General features: G+C 41.9%; 1 protein-coding gene across 8 annotated transcripts in view; it reads left to right on the top strand.

The window, feature by feature from the left end:
• Positions 1 to 20,873, top strand: part of LOC121957585 (RNA-binding motif, single-stranded-interacting protein 3) — a 388,916-nt gene that overhangs the window by 357,645 nt on the left and 10,398 nt on the right. For 6 of the 8 annotated variants that reach the window (XM_088090904.1, XM_042506228.2, XM_088090901.1 and 3 more), the window contains 3 exons: positions 3,909 to 4,019; positions 15,668 to 15,757; positions 19,427 to 19,551. In XM_088090904.1, the coding sequence (XP_087947030.1) occupies positions 3,909 to 4,019; positions 15,668 to 15,757; positions 19,427 to 19,551 (326 nt within the window). Of the gene's footprint in view, positions 1 to 3,908; positions 4,020 to 15,667; positions 15,758 to 19,426; positions 19,556 to 20,873 lie in introns of those variants that run through there. The other 2 variants (XM_088090900.1, XM_088090902.1) reach the window with 1 other exon arrangement.

Genomic DNA, 20,873 nt, shown 5'->3' on the forward strand with positions numbered 1-20,873 from the left:
TCGTCTGAAACCAAAATTACTGACCAAGCTGCGGTATTTGACGGGTTGGGAATGAAAACGGGCTAAAAAACATAGCATTTTCTTCATTTGCAAGGTTCCTTTATTTTTTTTTCACTTCGAAATGATACACTGCTAGTCCATGAAGATTATTATATATTTACTTTAAGCAATGCTTTATTACGTGTCTTGTTACACCATCCAAAATGAGAAATTTTGATCTTTATTTCAAAATTCATAACTCCCTTTTGACCAAAGCAGATTTGTTGTCTATTTAAGTCACATAGCCGCAAACAAAAAGGCAAAAACTTTTATCCACATTCAAAAAACTGGGTGAAATCCTGTGCAACAGAAAAACAAATACTTCAGTTTTAAAGCTCGATACGAGCCACCCAAACACACTGCCTGTGCTGGACTGCATCTTAAGTCTTTGTGGTGCTAAACGGGCCGTGGTGGAGATCCTTTAGCTGTAATGGCTCATGCAGTAAAAACACTCTATCTGTGTGACATTTATGTATTTGCTCTCCCCATTTTACAATTGTTATTTCTGATCAGCAGCTCTGAACACAAAGTCATGAACATCAGCTGATAGCGATCAGTGCTCCATCAGTCCGAGTGCTGCTGCTTACTTGTAATGAGCGGTCATTAAAAAACACTGCAGGTTGTTAGATTTTTTACAAGATTTCCTATTTACTGTACATTGTCTCTGCTCGCTGAGTGTAAATCAACGTATTTAACAACCACGGTGCTGATATCATCTGTCTGCTGTCTAGAGCCGGATCAATACCGTCTTAAGCAAGATGGGCTTTTCTCTCTCTCTCTCTCTCACACACACACACACACACTGAAATGTGCATACATTGAGGAGATCTGTAAACATCGTGTCATACATTTGTAACGCATCTGTGGCATCCATTATTTTACTCTCTCGCACACAGTGGACAAATCAAAAACATATATTGTCTATTTGTGTCCGTCTCCGCCTCATTTTCTTTTCATCTCTAGAGTGTCCCTAGACAGACAAACAACACACACACACACACACACACACACACACACACACACACACACACACACACACTAAAAACCCCTCTCTCACAGACACTCAGTCTCACAAACACAGAAAATCGAAATCACAAATCGGCTTAACTCTCCCTGACACGTCTGTGAATTAAGCCTTTCCGTTGCTCTCCCTTTCCCATTATAAAGGCATTGTCAGAGGCTGAATCAGTAACAGGTAGCCCACAGCTCCTGCTGCTTCCCTCTCGCTCCTCTCTGTCTCTCTCCTTCTCTCCTCCTCGCCTCCTCTCTTCATCTTTCTCCTTCTTTGTCTTCTCTCTTGCTGTGTGTCCCTCAGCCTTTCTCTCTAATTCTCGCTCCTCCCTCTCCTCTGTCCGTCTCTCGGCGCTCCCGTCTTCCTCATGACCTCCATCAGCTCACTCCTTAATCATCTTTCTCCTGTCCCCGCAGTCTTTTTTTTCTGTCTCCTTGTTTCCCCTCTCCTTTTACCTTTTATTTCGTCTATCACAGCCAGCAGTGAAATGGAGCTAAGTACTAGATATTTATATTTTTTGGAGAGGCTATTGAGCTAGTTACTTTTTCAGATTCAGATTTTCCACACAGAATAGATACAACATGAGATCAGTTTATACACTTTTTAGTTAGCTTTATATTTGCTGCCGTTAAATTAGTTTTTATGAAAGGTCGTTCCTTTTTTTTTAAAGACTATTTTGGGGCATTTTTGCCTTTATTAGATAGGACAGAAGATGAAGTAATAGCAGCTTATAAAGACTTGTGCAAGTAAGACATTAAAAATCATATCAAATGAAAGGCATTACTTAAACTAAATGTACATATTCAGACATTTACAGAGGTCAGTGTTATTAATGAAGAGGTTACTGTTTTAGTTATTTATAAATAACAAGTCTAATAAGGTTGCACCATTAAAACTTATTTCATGTTTTCGGTACATTAGTAAAGATTTAAGTAATCTGTAGAAAAGAAAAAACACCAAATACATAAACAGAAATTCAGTGTAGCATCATGAGCTAAGCATTTTTAGGTATGTTTTGCATTGGGGTTTTTTTTTGTTGTTATTTAGTAATAGAATAAGTAATATTCATGCAGTTTACAATGAGAGAAACATCTATTTATGCCAATCTAACAGAATAATTTGTCAATTAACCCAACAAAAAGCATTTTAATCAAATGTAAATACGTATTAACATATTTAATATTATGTCTTATATTAGCAAGCATTCATGAGTCTTTCCATTTAGCATTACATCAGTTACACCTGGCAGTTACCAAAATGCCAATTATAGTATTTAATAATATAATTTCATTTACCTCTATGTTTTTTTTTTTAATTTGAATTCTAAGTTTATCCCTGGTTGAAAATAAGTACTACCAACTAATCATGTTTTATTATATTATTTATCATTGCTGTGTTTTTTATGTGTATACATTTATGTGCATCTATTTTATATTTCTTTTATATATATTATTATTATTTAAATACCTGAAAAAGGAGTCAGTGCCCTTTTTAGTCCCGACATACACAGTATGATAAGGCAGTGGTCGGCTATATAGCCTGAGAGGCAAACCCCAGGGCAAAAAAATGATTCTATCCATCCTGACTGCAAGTAAGATCTTTGTGTGCAACCTGTTTTAATTTAGTGACGTTTTCATCAGCACTTATTAAACACTGACTACATTATAATGAGACATACAAAGAGCTGGTGCGACTGTAACACTTCCTCCATCACTGATATTAGCATTCAACCCAGTTTCTTTCTTTTTGTGCTGAGGTGAAACTCCGGGTAGGATCACATGAAGCTTGCATATCGAGTGGGAGACGGGTGAGGAGGGGGAGGAGAGAGAGAGAGTTAGCTGACTGTGTTGTGAATGCAGAGAGTAGACAAGCAGAGCGATTCTGACAGGCTGTGTCTGCACAGTTTGTTCTCCAATAGGCCCACACAGAGTCACCAGTGGGGTGCGCACATGCACGCTCACATTCGCGTACACTTCTGGAGCTGCGTGCCCGTAGACACACACACACACACACACACACACACACTGTCAGTCTCTTTGACACTCGTGCACTAATGCTGTTCAACACAGTGTGTTGCAGGCTTACCTACAAACACACACAGACACACACAAAGTGAGAAGAGCGTTGGAAAAGGGCTTGGTTTTGAACACGTTCCTCCCGAGGCTTCAGTGCTGGGGAAATGGAGCTATCATGACAAGGGATGAAAGAGCAACAATGGTTTCATCACTTTCCCTCATGTTCCACTGCACCGTGAAAAAGAAGCTTCTAGCGTTCTCATCCGCCCGTTAGGGAAAACATGCCGCGCATTATACCAAGAGGGGAGGCTGGAGAGTAAGGCGGAGAGGGAGGGACGGAGAGAATGCATCCTCTCTCAGAAATCAATGAACCGCACAAACCCATACTGTTGATACATGAGCAGCAGATATTGACTATTTTGATGGACCAAAGACAATAGTGGGTATTGATCTCGAAAATGTCCCCGCGTTCTGTAGCTGCATATCGAAACTGTCCCTCTTCGCTTCTTCTTCTCTGGCTGCTTTGTCCTTGTGTCACCCCTGGCCGCGCCCCACCCTTCTTCCCTCCCTCTGTTTTCATTACTTTTATGTGTTTGACATATTCACCCTCTTCTCCTACTTTTCTCCTTTTTGTCCTGCTGACTTTCTTCCGTTTCTTCTCTCTCTTCCTCCCTCGCTTTCTTTAACCTTTACCATCCCCACCCCAACACGCCTGATCCTCTACAGCCACTTTGTAGAAGCTAATAGAAAGCAGAATAAAGATTAAAACAACCTGCACAGACTGCATTGTTTTCTTTTCTTTCCGCCTCACTCTCTCCTCGTCTCTCCTCTCGTTCCACCAGGGTGCAGTGATCACGCCAGCCATGGACCACACTATGTCCATGCAGCCTGCCAGCATGATGGGCCCTCTCACCCAGCAGATGAACCATCTGTCCCTGGGCACTACAGGAAGTGTGAGTACTCCTCGCTGTGCTACAATGAGCCGTGCACATACCAAAACACAAACACCGAGTCTGTCAGGCTGCCAGAAAGCAGAAGAGAGATCCTCCAAGTTATAAACTTAGCACTGTGCAATCAAAGCAGTAAGCTTTATGAGAAGCAATGATAGTTTGGACTTCTTACACTGCATATTATATATTTCTGTTCAGTCAAAAAGGCACCACGTATAATAAACAGGAATTTCAATACTTGTAATCTAATGCATTATACAGAAATGTAGCTACAAGCCAATTTTTATTCCCACTCTGCTGGGAACAATAACACAGACTGCACATGCATTACGTACAAAAAGCACTATAAAATATTGTACAGGATGTACAGATGCAGCTGCAACCTTGCCCGGACCCTGGCCGGTCCTCGGCTGGAAGTTGGCTGGGAACTGACTGGCAGCTGAAAGCCTTCGGTCTGGAGGGAAAATTCTAGGGATCTGCATCTGTAGATAGTTATAGGATGCCTATGGTATTTACAGAACAGTTGTAGTTGTTTAACAATGGTCCGTAAAATTAAAATTAATGTTTGCATTCTTAATTCTTCTTCTACCACCATCCTAGCCTCATAGAAAAATGACAAAAATCTGTGTGTGTGTGTGTGTGTGTGTGTGTGTGTGTGTGTGTGTGTGTGTGTGTGTGTGTGGCTTTCTGCTATAGTTCTCAGATCAGAGCTCTTACTCTATACTTGGTGGGAACAAGCTGTTGTTGATTTTTTTTTTTGAACTAGAGAGAAAAATATGACATTTTCAAGACTTAACAGATTAAATTTGAGGGATATATTACAATTGTAGTGGTTTGTGGTTTCTTGTCCAAAGTTTTTTCTTATAAATGGACTAGTGGGGCATCGGGGTGGTTGTGCTGGTCTGAGACCAGCTGATGGTGCAACAGGTCAGGTGGTGAGATCATGCAGTGTCCAAAAATCTGGGCAGCCTGTAGGGAAACGTCATGTTGGGTGTGTTTAAAGTTGGAAATGCAAAGTTTTGATGGACATCTTTTTTGTGACTCATCGTAAAATGGACAAGTTACAGAGCGTTAGCACATTGTCACCAAAACAACCACCGCATCCTTCATTGCAGACGGAGTCCTTGTCAGGGATGCATTAGCTTTTGCATTACAAAAGATATGTTCTTAAATGTGTCCCAGACCAGCTCGGTAAATGGTTTGATCGGGTCATAATGGGTTAGGGTTAGGGTTGCATCTTGATGGTTTGTTTAGCTCTTTCTACTTGTTAATGTGTTAAAACCACAGATTAACAGGCTCTGTCAGGTTTATGAGATTATTACTGTGTTGTACTTCCCGTGAAAACTCAATGTTGAATTCTCACTGGAGTCACTTTCTTCAGTCCTGGCGTTAGGGACAGTGTAACTAATTTGACAGGTATATACCACTGTGAATCCAGCGTCCTTGTTACAATGCCTTTGGCCTAAGTCTTGTTCATGGCATCTTGTTTTTGTCCAGTGCTTTTTCACGGCTTCAAAGTTGCTTCTTGTAAAAAGAACTCAAAGACCTGTCTCCAACCTTTGTTGAAAGTGTGTTTAAATCACCACATAGCTCTCCACCGACAGTGCACAAGCTGTGAGGGCAGAATAAAAGGCTGCTGTATAAACCGTCAAAGATATGGCAGTAAAGAACTGATTCAAGTTTAATATTATCTTATATAAACTGCCACATCTCTGTCAGTGAAATTATGTTGGTTTAGTGAAATAATAATACGGCAATTTACTCAGCTCTGATGAATCTTTTGTACAGTACCATTCATATGGAAAGCACACTCACCAATTCATCATAATGGCTTATTTGCTAGATTTTAAGGCTGTACTGAATGTTACTTTTTTTACGTTTGATGCTTCTATTGAGGTTTTTAAATGAAGCTTTAAATGTCTGTTGTCATATTTTTTAAGTAATCATCCTTAAAAAAATCAAATTGAATAATGTCATTCAACCAAATAAATTAGTTAGTCTTTTGATATGAAATCAACTTTGATGCTGGTAGATTGCTGCTCAACCCTCATTTAAACAAGTGCGCGCCTCCCTTTGTGTGTGGCAAGCGGGAGATCACACTGTTTTTTTCTTGGTTTTTTTTAACCACAGTGAAAATTATGTTTTTAAAAGGCCAACCACCAACAAATATAGATTGAAGCTGAATATTTTGTTAGATAAAAACATGAAAAGTTTGGAAATGAGGTCGTATTCATAAAGCTTCCTAGTTGCTCCTAGAGACAAAATTCTAATAAAATTCTCAGAAATGTTACATGTTCCATGAATTTCCCCTTTAAAGTTAAGACTAGGTCCTGATACAGATGAAGGTCTGCCATAATGCGTTTTTGCCCTTAAGAGAGCTCTCGAGGTAAAATATTGTTAGGAGTAGCGAGGAGAACTTAATAAGCGGAGGAGAGATATTCTCCGAACCCTGGGTGATGGTGAGTTAATGAAATACTACAGATTAGATGGTGCAGGGATACTATTTGTAGTCATTCTCATTAGAGATGTGCTTACATCTCCTACCCAACACAGTAACGATATAACGCCAGAAATAAAGTGATAAAAATATTAGGTGTTTGGCAACAGGAAACATGTCACAGGGCAGCAGTAACATCACACAAACGCCACTTTTCAGAGTCTCATATTGTGACGCAGTTCATTTCATTTCCTTTGTGTGTCCACAAATTGCAGGCCCACAAAAGGGCCTGTCTGTGACAACCAATCACACCTTTTAAAAGAATGCATCACACCTTGCAATAAAGTTAACCACACCTCCTCTCTGAGATAAATGTTTCTGTCCCTTCCTTGCTTAGAGTTGCTCTGAGGCCTTTCCCAAATTACTCATAAACTAGGACTCCTGGCTAAAAAATTAGGCTAAATTGGGAGCGTTTGTGAATATGGCCCCTGGAGTTATTAGAAATGTTTGGATCACACGTTGGAAACAATCCTATGCAGCCACCACTGGAGTCTAATGCTACAAATTATATAAACCTTATAATGTAAGTGCCAAATCTTTATCTGCATCTGTGCAGAATTACAAGGCTTGAAACAAAGTAATGGTCATGCAAAAAAAAAGGAAAAAATTAAGCTTTGCAGCATTCGAATGTTGATTTAGAATTTGCATGTCAACGATATGAATGAAGCTTCGAAATATTAGGTACAGCCCTACTGGACTAAAATAAAAAAGATAAAAATATAAATGCAGAAAGTAGCATTACCACACTTTCGGTTTTTCAGGGGTCAATAAACCCAAACCTATATTACATTTACTTAGGAGAAATGAAAACTCAAACACGACGAATCCGTTAATAAAAAGGTGCATATTTGCTGTTATTCCTTTTCATCGTACCAATCAGCAATGCAGAACATCTAACAGTCTCCATCTGCTCTTTGAGACAGAAAGTTAAACGTTGAGAGAGAAATCGGCAGGTGTCCATTACACAGCAGGTTTGGGTCAGGAGGACCACGCGGAGGCCTTTTATCTGTGGGGAACATTGTTCATTTGGTTCTAACACAAAGTACACACTGAGTAAGAGACGGATTTTACATTTCCTTTCAAGAAAGCCAAACCTTCTTAGGCTGTCGCCACATGTGCGCTGCCACGGAGCTGCCACAGAGCTGCCGTATCATTTGTTTTACACTGCATGCATTCACCACCAGATATTGAGAGAGCATGTTTCCTCCCTGATCTTCCACATTAAACAGATTTCCTGTGAAGTCTAGCAGTGTGACAGGGCTCTCTGTTCTCCACCTTCCTCTAATTTCTGTTTCTCTCTCACCCTTTCTGTCTCCCTCGCTCTCTAAATCGCAAACCTATCACTCCATCTTTATTCCGCACACACACACGCTTACAGTGGCCGCCCCCCTAAACCAGGAACTCCCCCCTGTTTTAGGATCAAGTCGACTTAGAGGTGTCGCACAGTTTCTGAAGCCTGACTTCCTGCCCTAACCCCGCTGCCCGGGGGCAAGCAAGCAGGCAGCTTTGCTCCGCCACTACGTTTGATCTGTGTGTGTGTGTGTGTGTGTGTGTGTGTGTGTGTGTGTGTGTTTGTGCTTGTGCGTATGATTGAAACAGTGCTGTATTGTACACTTCCCCATATGTTTCCAGGTGAGCTGTCAGCGACTGTGACGCCATGTTGGCTCTGTCAGGAATGCCCCCTCCTTAATCTGCCCCAGCTGTGCTAACAGGCAGGATTAGAGACAGGCTAATCTATGATGATGGCTTCTGATGTTTGATGGGTTGTATTATAGGAGAAAGTGGGTTAAGGCTCTCCTTTTTTTTTTTTTTTCATTTTTGGTTTACTCTCTCTGCCTCTCCCCTTTCTGCCTGCTTAGCTTTCCTGAGGCGATGTGCTGTGTAGCATAACTTCTCTACGGCTGAGCTGCACACACGGCATGCCACACTTGATCATCTATGGGAATTGAGACATGTTTCCTATAAAGCTTTTTCTCAAGCCAGATGTGAAAGGCCTTTCATAATGCCTGATTGAGAAAGCCTGTTAAAAGATCCCTGTAGTAAACTGGAGTTGATACCGCACATTCCTCACGTGTACACGCATGTGGAGAGGTTGTTTTGATTGCCACCCGCTGGTCAAGTGATTTAACGCTTTGAAACCTGGATGGACATCAGTTTTTCTTGTGCTACATTGACAAGTTTGTAAACTTTTGAAACGTGAGCAAAAAAGTTCAGTTCTCTCTAAAAACATGGGCATAGGCAATGAGCAAATTTATAAAAGCTGACAAGAAAACAACCTGATCTTTTTCAAAGGGGGAGAGAAAGAAACATTACAAAATCCCCCAAAAAATAAAAAAAAATGGAAAAATATCCAGAAATTATACTTATGATTAGAATAATTATATACTCAAAACATGAAACTCAATATATAAAGGGCCCTTTTTAGCACTCTTTAGGTTATTTCCTTGTTTTTATTTTATTCACAACATTTTATTTTTATTTGTACAATAAAAGCACAACAACAGATTAAAACAGATAGTGCAGTTGAGATTTAAAAGAAAACATTAATGGTTAGAAAGATGTCTTACCTAAATAAACTTTGCAAACAGTAATGAAGACATAACACAAACAAAAAATAAAGCACAAAAAATAAAATATTTTATTTATAAATATCAGAAAAAATAATATAAAATATAATATAGGAAAATAAAAAAAGTAATGTGGTAGAAAGCTGACATTAAGTCGCATGTCCGTACTAAAAATTTAAACACTACAGGGAAAATCCAGAGTCTTGTCTTCCATTAAAAACAAATTTCCCTTTTTTGCTAATTTTCAGGTAATTTTCTTGTAGCTTTTTAATAATTTGTTGCTAATTTGTGGGTAATTTCTTGTTAAGGGGCTCATTTTCTTGCTACCATGTTTTTGAAAGAAATTAACCCAATTTGCTCAGGTTTCAAAGGGTTAACCTTGGCATCCGAGGAGCACCTGCCACGAGCAGCTGTCTCCAAAGTCAACAACTTATCGCAGCAGCCCCTGGCCGCTGACGGAGAAGCCACACCTCAGAATACTTCTTGGCTGTTCCGGGACTCTCTGCGGCTGTTTTTGTGTATGGCTGTGGCTTTCTTCTTCCCTCCAAGAAAAGAACCAAATGTTCCCGGTCCGCCCAAGCTGTGACACTGGTGTGGTGACCGTAGCTTTCCGAGAACGGATCGGCACGGAGGCCTGTTAAAAAGGAGTGGCAGGGAAAAGCTCGTAATGAGGAAGCCTCGTCTCATGGTCACTGCTTTGGAATTTAGCTGCTTCACCAGAAAAATGTTCTGTTTTCGACAACTTGTGCACTCGCTTTGGTATCTGGAACAACTTGATTACAGAATGCTAAAGAACCTCAGGCTCACTGTTTATGGATGGCACACATAAACATGCCAGCCGTGCTCCTCGCTGATTGATTTTACCATGTTTGGTGCATATTGCTCCGTTAGTGATTTATTTACTATCTCCCAGCTCTCGCCACTTAGAAGGAGTCTATCTGTCATGCTTCGCTCATGCCTGTTAGTTTGTGGGTGTGCGCACGCTCTGTCATTTTTGTGCGAGTGTGTTTGCACGCGTCAGTGTCTGCAGCTGAGCGACACAGTGTTTGACATGACAAGAGGTGACCTTCCCTCTGTGTTCTCCATCCTATTCCTGTCATGGCATGTAGAACCCAGGTCTCTGTTGGCATGGTGACAGTGGTGATTGACAGCTTCTCTGTCCCTGCAAGACAGATTTGTGTGAAGCGCTTCCCTCTATTATCTGGGCTGTTTCTCTTGGTTTTCTACAGGCAAGTCTAAGTACAGTATGTTATTGTGCATTTCCATAACTGTGCATGGCTATATTTAACCTTTACTCACCCGGGGAAAGTTGCCTGAGCGTGCACTCTCTTCTCTCGTAGCTTCACAGTCAAACAGTAACACATGTTGACACCTCAGTGAGTCCCAGTACCACAGAGCAGTTAGGTCCTTGCAAGACCTTGAAGGTAATTGCTAGTAGGGGGACAGCGTTTTATGGCATTTTTTAGATTTCACACTTCAATTTGAATGCGTTTAAGGGCTTGCAGCCAAGAACTATGGTGCAAGAGTTGTGCCACTTTCAAATGAATTTTAATGTTCTGAATTTGGCGTCCGTGCTGTTTTTTTATGAATCTGAATTATGTGATCTGAATCTAAATTGTGCTCCAAATGTGAACTCCTGAATTATGTGTATGGGAGTTAAATGCATCAGCTCACAGCGAGCGTCAAACTCTGCAGTGCGGTCAAATGTTTGCCTGACACTCTTGATCTTGATCACAGAGAACAGCAGTCAATTCGTGACGCAGAGTTTATTGTTTATGGCATAATCGGGGCCTCTGAAGGACCGTCTTTCTAGTATATTAACTTAAAGCTGCACAATCAATATTTTTAAATAAACAGCGAATCAAACAAAACCTGTAGACGGAGGAGAAGACACACGCTGCAGCAGGGATATTCAACTTGACAGGAGGCCAGGGCCCAGTCACAGCAGACATAATCCTAGGATTTTCTGACATTTTTGGGATTTTTAAGAAATTTCTTGATTTTCAGGACATTTCTCAGATTTGAGGACGTATGCAGGGTTTTATGACGTTTGTATGATTTGGGCCATAATTCAAAATTTGTACGCTAACTATAACAACATTTCACACAAACATCTAATAGGATTTTTTAAAAGGTGAAGTGATGATGGTTTATATTCAAAAGGTCAAAGGTCAACTTCACTTCAACATCATAAAGTTTTGGAAAAATACTTTTACATAGGCACTATAATGGTGACTCTTTTCTTGGGCGAGCACATGATTCAATAGATCTTCAGTGCAGAAGATGTGTGTGCGACATTTCGCCAAAATACTGTGTATGTTTATTACTTTTTATGCAAGTCCTTCAAAGTCTTCACTACATATGTTTGATGCTGAACATGGATGTAAACTGCGACTTGACTGTTCAGTGGAGGCATGCAAACGTGAGGCGGCAATCCAAGCTCTTGTGCAGCATGAAGGGATTACAGCTGCATTTTGCTGTAGATCAGTGGAATAATGTGAAACCGTTGTCAGGGCGTTCAACATGTCACCAACATGTGTGAACATACCTGTGTGCACCTCTGCAGGTGCATGAGATAAACAAAATGGGCACTGCTCTTAACAAAACTTCCATAGTCTTATTAAGGGTCAAAAACACCACCAAGTACCTTCAATATTGAAATAGTGGAATTATATACTGTGAAAGCTACTGATAATAATGCGTTTAAAGAAGTGATTAAAACAGTGACACTGAATTTTTAAGGTTAAAATTATCTCTGCAGGCGGGGTGTTAACAAAGTCTGGGGGCCAAGATGGAGGGCTTTTCACGGTGAAGTGGTACAGCGCTGTGATTCACAGCCGCTGATGTACAGCTCCAATAGTTCCCATTGTGTCGGAGCCCCACAGCTAAGATCAATAGTCATCAGAGCCCATCCCCACGCTGCTCTGCCATTAATAACCTACACTGAGTGGCTGGATGCTCTTGCCTTGACCAACTGTTATCCTCCACCTTGCAGACGACGCGACAGAACAGCGTGTTGTCACCGTGGCAGCAGATAGATGTTGAGGCTGAGTGACAGACGGAGAGGTGGATGATTTATTTGGACGTTTGCACATGCTAACGTGCTCTGCTACCTTCCACCAGTGCCAGAAGAAGTTTCTAGCCCTTTAATGTCCTCTCTACGAAAACAATCTTTTTTTTTTCTTTGAGCTATAATAACAAAAATCAATGTTTTTTGTTTTTTTTAACAGACCCCATAGGGTAAAATAAATTGTAGGCCTCTAAGTAAACGGTTCAGATGGCCCTTCATGGTAATGGTAAAACTAAAAGAATATATAGTGATAAAGCTGTGTCCAAGAGGCCAAAGTTGTAAAGTTCTGCAAAAACACTTTTCAGGCCATTACTTAATGTCATAACTCAGGAACGGAAAGTAAAAGATTTGGTCAAATACTGAATTAGTGACAGTAATCTTGAAATTGTGCTGACTGTATAAGATATTCTGTGCTGCTGGAGGGAAGATTAGCATTAGCATTGAAGTATCCATGTTTTCACAGAAATGGCTATACACTTTAAAGGCAACTTCACTGGTGCATTGAGGCAACCGAGAGGCCGTAATTCTAGTTTTTGCAAAACATACATGAATGGAATGATACAGATAGCTGAATTAGGTTGAGTTAAATTTAAAACATTCGTTATTAATGACAGAGAATTTTTAGTGGAGCAAGAGTTAGGTCAGTACCAGGCCTACAACAGGCCATGAGGGCAGATTCTTGACTCCCACAGCTGCCTTTCTTTATATTTGCTCTAAATAGATTTATTGTCTCTTCTTGGGGATGTTCAGTTGTATAGTTGGGGTGACAGGCAAGGTGATTTAGGGTAAACAGGGTGAGCACACTTGTTTGTTCAAACTTAAGGACCTTTTTTCACTCACAGATGTCTGCAAAATAACCTTATTTGGTAACATGTAGTGTTTCTCTCTGGAGGATTGTCGTGGTTAAGGACTGTCCTCACACAACGACACCTTCAGAATCCCTGAACGGCATCCACTGTCTCACACTTTGTATGGTCTGCTGTGATTCTCCTCGATCGAGTCTTTGTTAAATACTGAGTGTAATCCATCGAAGTCTCCTGAGTTCTTCTTCAGTCATTGAATCACTAGCTCACACCATTTTTTCATTATCAATACACATATAGCAACTCAAAATGTGTTCTACCAAACATTTGAGCAGGATGCCAAAGGGCTACAGAAATTTTTGTTGATTTGGAAAGCTGAAAGTAAACTACTATCCTTGTACATGCTGTCATATTCAGTGCGGCGGTACTAGAGTGGTTCTGTCTATGGTATATGTTTTTCCGTGCTGGCATTGCTGCATTGCGGTCTAACTTTATACTGTAGTTGTATGTCATGGAGAGTGATGGTGAAGAAGAGACTTAAGGAGTCTACTCACACCAGCCTCGTTAAGGAACTATTCAGGCCTCCCGTTCATCAAACATACGCACACGCCATCTGCTCCAGTCACAGGTGTGTGTGTGTGTGTGTGTGTGTGTGTGAAGCTATGTGTGTGACTGTGAGAGTGAAACACCATTTATTGCCAATTAGGGATGTTTTATATTGCCCAACCTGTCCCCTGACTATGGACAGGGAAGTATTAAAAGAGTTGAAATTGGACAAAAATCATCTTTATCGCCATAGCAACCCAATTCACAGTAGCCGGGCCTGACATCCTCTTGACTTGCCACGGCAGCGACTGCAAAAATATGCCCAGCTCAATCTGCCACATTAAATAGGTTAACTAATGGTTATGGTAGGAGGGGGGAAAAATCTTATCTTATTAAATTTTCTTGTTAAATCTCATTTAAATTCCTTTTGCAGTCCTGCAGAGAAATATAACATTTCAAATGGACATCCTGGCTTTGACAGGGAGATTTTGATATTGCTAATTATCTCCTGCTTCCCTTCATTTGCTTTCCTGCAGCCCTCACAGGTGAGTTGACTGAATAAGTTAATGGGGAGGAAGGCAAGGAGCAAAAGGAAAATTGGTATGCATGGTTTCGATTCGCCAGGGAGAAGGTCACTTCAACAACCTGATAGGGCCTTTTAGACAATAGCAGGTTGAGAGAGAGCGGGAGAGAGAGAGAGCAAGTGACAGGAAGGTGAGAGGGAAGAAGGGATGACACAGAGAGGTAATGTGGTAATGTGTCAGGAAGTCTGGATGTGCCGCCTCACCCCGTCCTGAGTGTGACAGCCCTGGAGGTGTGATAACCTTAAATTCACGCGCACATGCCCACACATACACGCTAACATCCATCCCAGGGCATCCTCCTGGCCATGTGTAGCGACGGTGGGGGAGTTAATCACCCATGTCCATGGCCTTTAGCTGCTCTCATTAGCGGTGAGCGGTGGAGCCGTACCCGATCCATTAGCAACGCTGCCGGTAATGACACTTCACCAGCACCGCCGGGCCCGCGGCCAAGAAAGGCTCCGCAGCCCGGCGCAGCCCCTCCATTACCGCCTCCTACTGCATACTGCCGCCACGCTTTTTAGCACTGGCAGGGGGACTGAGAGGCGAAAGAAAAAAATAAGACAGAAAGAAAGGGATTGTACTTCCTTTTTTTTCCTCTCTCTCGGTCCGGAAAAGCAGCAGGAAGACGAGGAGAGGCGGAGAGGCAGCCTGGTGGCTTTTATCTGGGATCACATCCGTTGGCGCTGTACTGCAGCATTATCGTTCCAAGCCTCTTTGTCTTTGTCTGTCACAAACACACACACACACACACACACGTGCATGTATGTTCCCAACACACAGCTGCACACAACGAACTCATCCATCCACACGCACAGTTGGACACACAAATAGTGATCTTTTATGCACAGGCATGCGCTAATTAAAACCACGCACACACACTGGCAAATCTGGCTGACACTGGCACGCATGTTCACCAACACACACACACACACACACACACACACACACACAAAACATGCATTCGCTGGAAAAAAAATCGCATCACACAAAAGTGCCATGTCCTCATTCATTTTGCATGTGAAAGCCCCGTGGCTGTCATGTAACTGAACTTGTGTCACGTCTGTAAAATGGCCATCACCGAGTGAGCGAGCACCCGGTTAAAAGCTGGGGCAGGCATGTCGAAAGGAATATAGGCCACAGGCGACATACCTCCCACTTCCTCTTCCTTCTCTCTCACTCAAACACTCCACCTTCATTCCCTTCAACTTTCTTTTATTTTTTATCTGCTTCTCAGCTGTGGGCCCGGTGCATTTGCTCGCCTGTGAAGTCTTAGTGGAACAACTGAACATCTCTTCCTCCTTCTTTGTCACACACTCACATGCTCTGCTAGGAGTGCACACATATTCTTTTAGCGCCCTCCAAAGGACGCTGAGGGCACAGCATGCTCACATTCCCACTGGTTTCGGGGGATAATTTCAGTGAATGAGGGTTTCATTGTGATATTTGTGATATCCGTGTCTTGTACCATTTTGGATTGGGATTTGGCAGAATATGTTACAAATGTGTGTGTTGCATGTAACATGTTTGTATTGTGATGTGTGCAGCCGAGTTTTGATATGTGTTTGTCTTTTGTTTGTGTTTCAGTACATGACTGCTGCAGCTGCCGCGGCGCCTATGCAAGGGACCTACATTCCCCAGTACACTCCTGTGCCTCCAACAGCCGTCCCTGTCGAAGTAAGACTCACGTGTACACACACAGTGCCTATTAATAATTAGGCTTACACTGATTGCGAAATTCTGGGCCGATTCACAGAATTGGTTGTTGTTTATTCCCTGTTATGTGCCAAGGAAAAAAAAAAAAATCTTCGTTGTCAGAAAATACATTTGGAAAATGAATTCAATCATAAACAATAATGAAACAGCCTTTAATATAACCTAATTTTTCAAAAAAAAAAACATTTTTGTAAACTGCTTCGCAAGCCTTTTACCTTACCTAATATATCACAATCCCCCCTCTAATATCTGTTTTATATTGTTGAAAAACATCAAAAAATTTGTCCTTCAGACAGCTGTATTTATTTAAGTTTCTTGCCAAAATCTCCATTTTAGAAGATTTCACTAGAACACATCATGAGAACGTTACAGTTTCTGGCTTGTGACACAGACAGACCAGCTGCTGATAGCTGGATGAATACCTGAACAGCTCAGTCTCCAAGATCTGTCCTGCCTGTGAATGAGATGACGTTAGTGGGAATGAAGGCTAACACGTCACCAGCCTGTGATGTCTTGTGAAATTACGATGATTGATAAAACAGCTTAAGTTTGTCGGATTAAATGTCAGAGGATATTTATAGTATTTGACGAGCACTACTTTGTTTTTCAAGTTAAAGAAGGTGCCATAATGAGGCTGCACTTCAACAAACATTCTTTTCAAACAATGCTGAAAACATATCTTACATTAGGAACAAACTGATGTGAAATTACATGAAGCCCAATACTTATTTTTCCTGAACAGAGCTTAAATGCATCATAATGTACCTCAATGCAACCGCTGTTAGCTGTTAGTTAGTCATCGGCTGCTAACAGCTAACGGTAACTAGTTCTCATCCTGACCATCTAAACGTGGATTTGTTGGTCACAATGTAGCATTATCAGGGAAACAAAAGGGTGTCTGACACGTCAATAGGGAGGAAGGAGCGTTCTTTTTTTAAGATTTCTAAGATTTTTTTAAGAAATTCAAGATTTCTTTGTTTCCCTGGAAACAAAAAAGCAAAACAAAACATTGCTATCTGCATCCGCTATCAATAAAACTGTTATTTAAACATCAGTGTCGGCCCAGAATTTCACGATCTGTTAATCCCTACTAGTAATAATCACCTATCTGTCGATGTTTACCCAAACAGAGGGCACCATGACTCCTGACAGCCCACTCACTGACACCCACCATCGCTCTTCACCATCTCTAAACCTGCTCACCCCATCGACAGACCAAAACAGTCATTAAATAGACAGATTACGTTTGAAGCGCGCTGTAAATTGCTCGTATTCTCTCTGAACAAATGGCCTCGCACCACCAGCAAATAACAAGGGTGAAAACTGCAAGCAAAGCAAGATGAGTCAGAAGTTTTATAGTATTTGGGAAAGACATTTGAAGTGCAGCACAGACTTTGTCACTTCTTCGGCGGCTGTCTGAGCTCCTGGCAGGTTTTGGGCAGTCCAGCTTGAGAAATGATGAACGTGGAGAGCAGGCGGGCAGGCAGGCCCGGCGAGGAGAGCGGGACGGCTGTCTGGCGGCTGACAGTGCGGTCGTATTCAGATGGACTATCAGTCGTGTATCAGATGACAGGAGCTGAAGTGAGACACAGTGCCGGCGGTGCTGTCTCTCTCTCTCTCCCTCCACAGCCGGTCCGGGCCGGTAGGTAGCTGGAACACACACATCCGTCAGCCACGGAGCTCTGGTTAGCCCACCAGCCACGGACAATGACAGTTCCCCCTGACAGACCCATTAGTCGCTCCTCCCCCTCTTTTATACCCCCCTCCAAAGCTCCCCTTCCCCTGAAAGTTCCTCATGAAGGAGCGGGACAGAGGAGAGAAATGTAGTTGTATTGTAGCCCGTGGCGCCTCTTACCTATTTCATCCTCAGCGTCATCCTCTCGGTGCCAGCGTCAGCAGCGGGGTGTATATCACTGCATCAGCCAGTGTCTGGAGGGCTGATGTATGGACAGGACGCAGTATCCTTGAGAGCTTGTTAAAGGTGATGGAGATGACTCAATGATGGGGGTAATCTGTATTGCTAGACACATAAAAAGGCTAAGAGGCTGTTGGGATGAATTCGGTGCACATGGTCATCTTTTAAGACTGTTTTAACGTAAAATATAAATGTAAAAGTCTGCCAGCAATTTAGTATACAGAGATAGAGATGTGCGCACCAGGAGGCTCTCATTAAAGGATTTTATTCTGCAAAGCAAGTGATGTTTCGAGCCAGTATGCTCTTCCTCAGAATTGCAAATTTGAGTCGCCATCTTAAAAATACACAGATACACACATGACCCAACACAGCTGACGCCCTTCAAGCTCTAATGAGGTACCAAAATAGAAATATACAATATATCAACGTGAAAATACATAATAAGTATCCTCTGAGGAGCACAAACACACACAACATGCACAGCACAGGTGTGAGTGTGTGTCATGATTTTAGGCACAGAAAAAATATATATTAATAATTTCCTGATGCAACTGTAATAAATAACAGTGTGCCTATACACAAGGATATACACACAACCAGAGTCGACAACCCAACTGTTCCCTATAGACTGAGCGACTGTCGGCCAGTCCACGTTGAGACCAGACGCTGAAACTATCGCTGCCGGCAGTTCACAGCACGTCCAGTGTGAACAGCCCAACGAGTTAAATAAGCACCAAAAGGATGTGGGGAAAATAGAGATGAAAATGATTCAGTCACGCGGCTTCTCTAGACTTGAGACGAAATGGATCAAATCCTCATGGTAGAATGAATTTCGCGTGGGTTGTGACGCTCAAAACAAATTATCCATCAATTTACAGAAATCTCTTCAGAATGTAAGTCTGTGGAAAAAAGTTTGAGCCTAAGTAACATCACATGATAGACTCTAAAATTTTAATCTTGGTTTTTGCTAACTACCAAAATTGTCTTTAAAGCCTGGTACACGTCCTGGGGTCCTGTGTGGATGAAGACCCACTCTGTATATATCTGTAAGCGCCTCATTCTGCGGTTAAAAAACGTGACAGTTGTTAGTTTCAGGGGATCATAAACTCATGAAAACAGTTATGAATCTTGTAAATTCCCTCTCTGCCAATGTATCCTCCTAAATCCTACACACTGGAGCTTCAGTTGATATATAAATGACAAGTATTCCTCATATTTTTCTTGCAATGCTGTATCACTTGAGTGAAATGTTAAAATTCAAAACAGCATTTTTGTATGGCTGCATATTTACTGTACATAATTGAAAGACCACCTTTATTTTATATGTATCTCTGACAGACAGCATATTGGCTTTCTCGGATGGAAACATTTATTATTTGAAATGAAGTTCTGTGGGTGTGAGAGATTCTCATCTACGCTTGATGGATATGTCAGTTTGAGAAGTTAATAATCACAACTTTATTAGTATACGTTTATCTCACGTCAGAACAGTTTATTTATCATTATTTAAGTTCGAATTTTTGGTCTGTCGGAGTCTGTATAATAATATTAATTTCGGTAATAAAAAACTCATGCAGAAGAACTTGTGTACTGTACGTACAAAGCTAAATTTTTACCGGATTCAGTCACATACTCTTCAGCAGGACATGCCAAACGTTGCAGCGAGATGCTTGTTAAAGTTCAGAGCTGACACATTTCCTCCTGTCTGTCCCCAGGGAGTGGTGACGGACGCCTCCCCCCAGACAGTGGCTCCCTCGTCACAGGAGGTGGCGGGCCAGCAGCAACAGATCCAGGTGGACAGTGCTGCCGACCACGTTCCTGCTTACTCATACCAGTCCAAGTGAGTCAAACAGTGAAGCAGGACAGCTGCTGTCAACTGTTTTAGCATGCCATGCCAACATTATTTTTACTTTCACATTGATTTTCCACTCTTAGATGTAAGCGCTAGGGGTGGGCAATATGACAGTACAATTTTATAATCGGAGAGTTGTCCATGTTGCAAATCGCTGAGCAGGTCAGTTTCATCGTCACGTTGGGGCCGAGAAGGGACATTGAAGAAAATTGAAGGTTTAAAAAAAAAAAAAAAAGAAGTACTTTTGAAAGATCTTGCATTAGTTTTTTATTTTGAAAAAAAAAAAGATCAATGCACTTATGGGTCAGTTTGGCAGCCTGGAGACAATCATAAGAATGGGGTGCACATAACTGAGGGAGAGGTTTTAGTTTCAGATCGACCTCAAACATAAAAACATTAAATGAGTGCTTGGCAGCAAACACAGTTTTCAAAAAAGTGAGAGACACTGCAAAGCACAATCTGACCTGACAGCTTCTTACCATTTTTCTGAGCAACTTCAGATGAAACCACGCCCACTTCAATGTGACAAAAGCCTTGACAGTTGCGTTTCTATGGAAACCACACTCATGAGGGTCCTGCAAAATATGGCAGCTACATTCGTTCATTCATATATTTTCCATAACCGCTTGTCCTCGTAAGGGTCGCGGGGGGGCTGGAGCCAATCCCAGCTGTCATCGGGGGGAAGGCGGGGTACACCCTGGACAGGTCGCCAGACTATCGCAGATATAGACAGACAACCTTACACGCTTAGTCACACCTACGGGCAATTTAGAGTTTCCAATCAACCTGACATGCGTGTCTTTGTACTGTGGGAGGAAGCCGGAGATCCCGGAGAGATTATTGTTTAGCAGACTGCAAATGCAACAAGAAGTAGTTAGTTAATACACCCTGACTTCTTTGTTGGAGGGAAAACGGGCTGTGTCTTTGGAGACGGACCTTCAGTTAGCAGCCGTAGCAATCTGTAAACTTGTAGCCAGTGTCAGGAGACACAGTGGGCTGGGTCTAACCTGTGTAATGGCAGCAACAGAAAGTTTGTTGATCCTGCGGGGAGCCAGGACTTTCAGGGATCTTTAGAGGTTAGACTCAGCCCACTGTTACCCTCAGTGCTGGGACTGGATTGGCTGAGTTCAAGTTGCTACAGCCACTAAAGGTCTGTCCCAGAGCTGCTGTCCGCTCTACTGCCGGCAAAGTAGTCTCCTAGTGACAGGGACGGAGGAGGAAGGGCCGCGGAGTGCACCACTATGGGAAGAGCGTGCCTACTGCCAAGCACTGATTTAATGTCTTAATATTTGAGGCCATTTTCAAATAAA

Source organism: Plectropomus leopardus, chromosome 17, assembly GCF_026936395.1.
Source record: "Plectropomus leopardus strain MGB_pleo_1.0 chromosome 17, ASM2693639v1, whole genome shotgun sequence".
NCBI lineage: Eukaryota > Metazoa > Chordata > Actinopteri > Perciformes > Serranidae > Plectropomus > Plectropomus leopardus.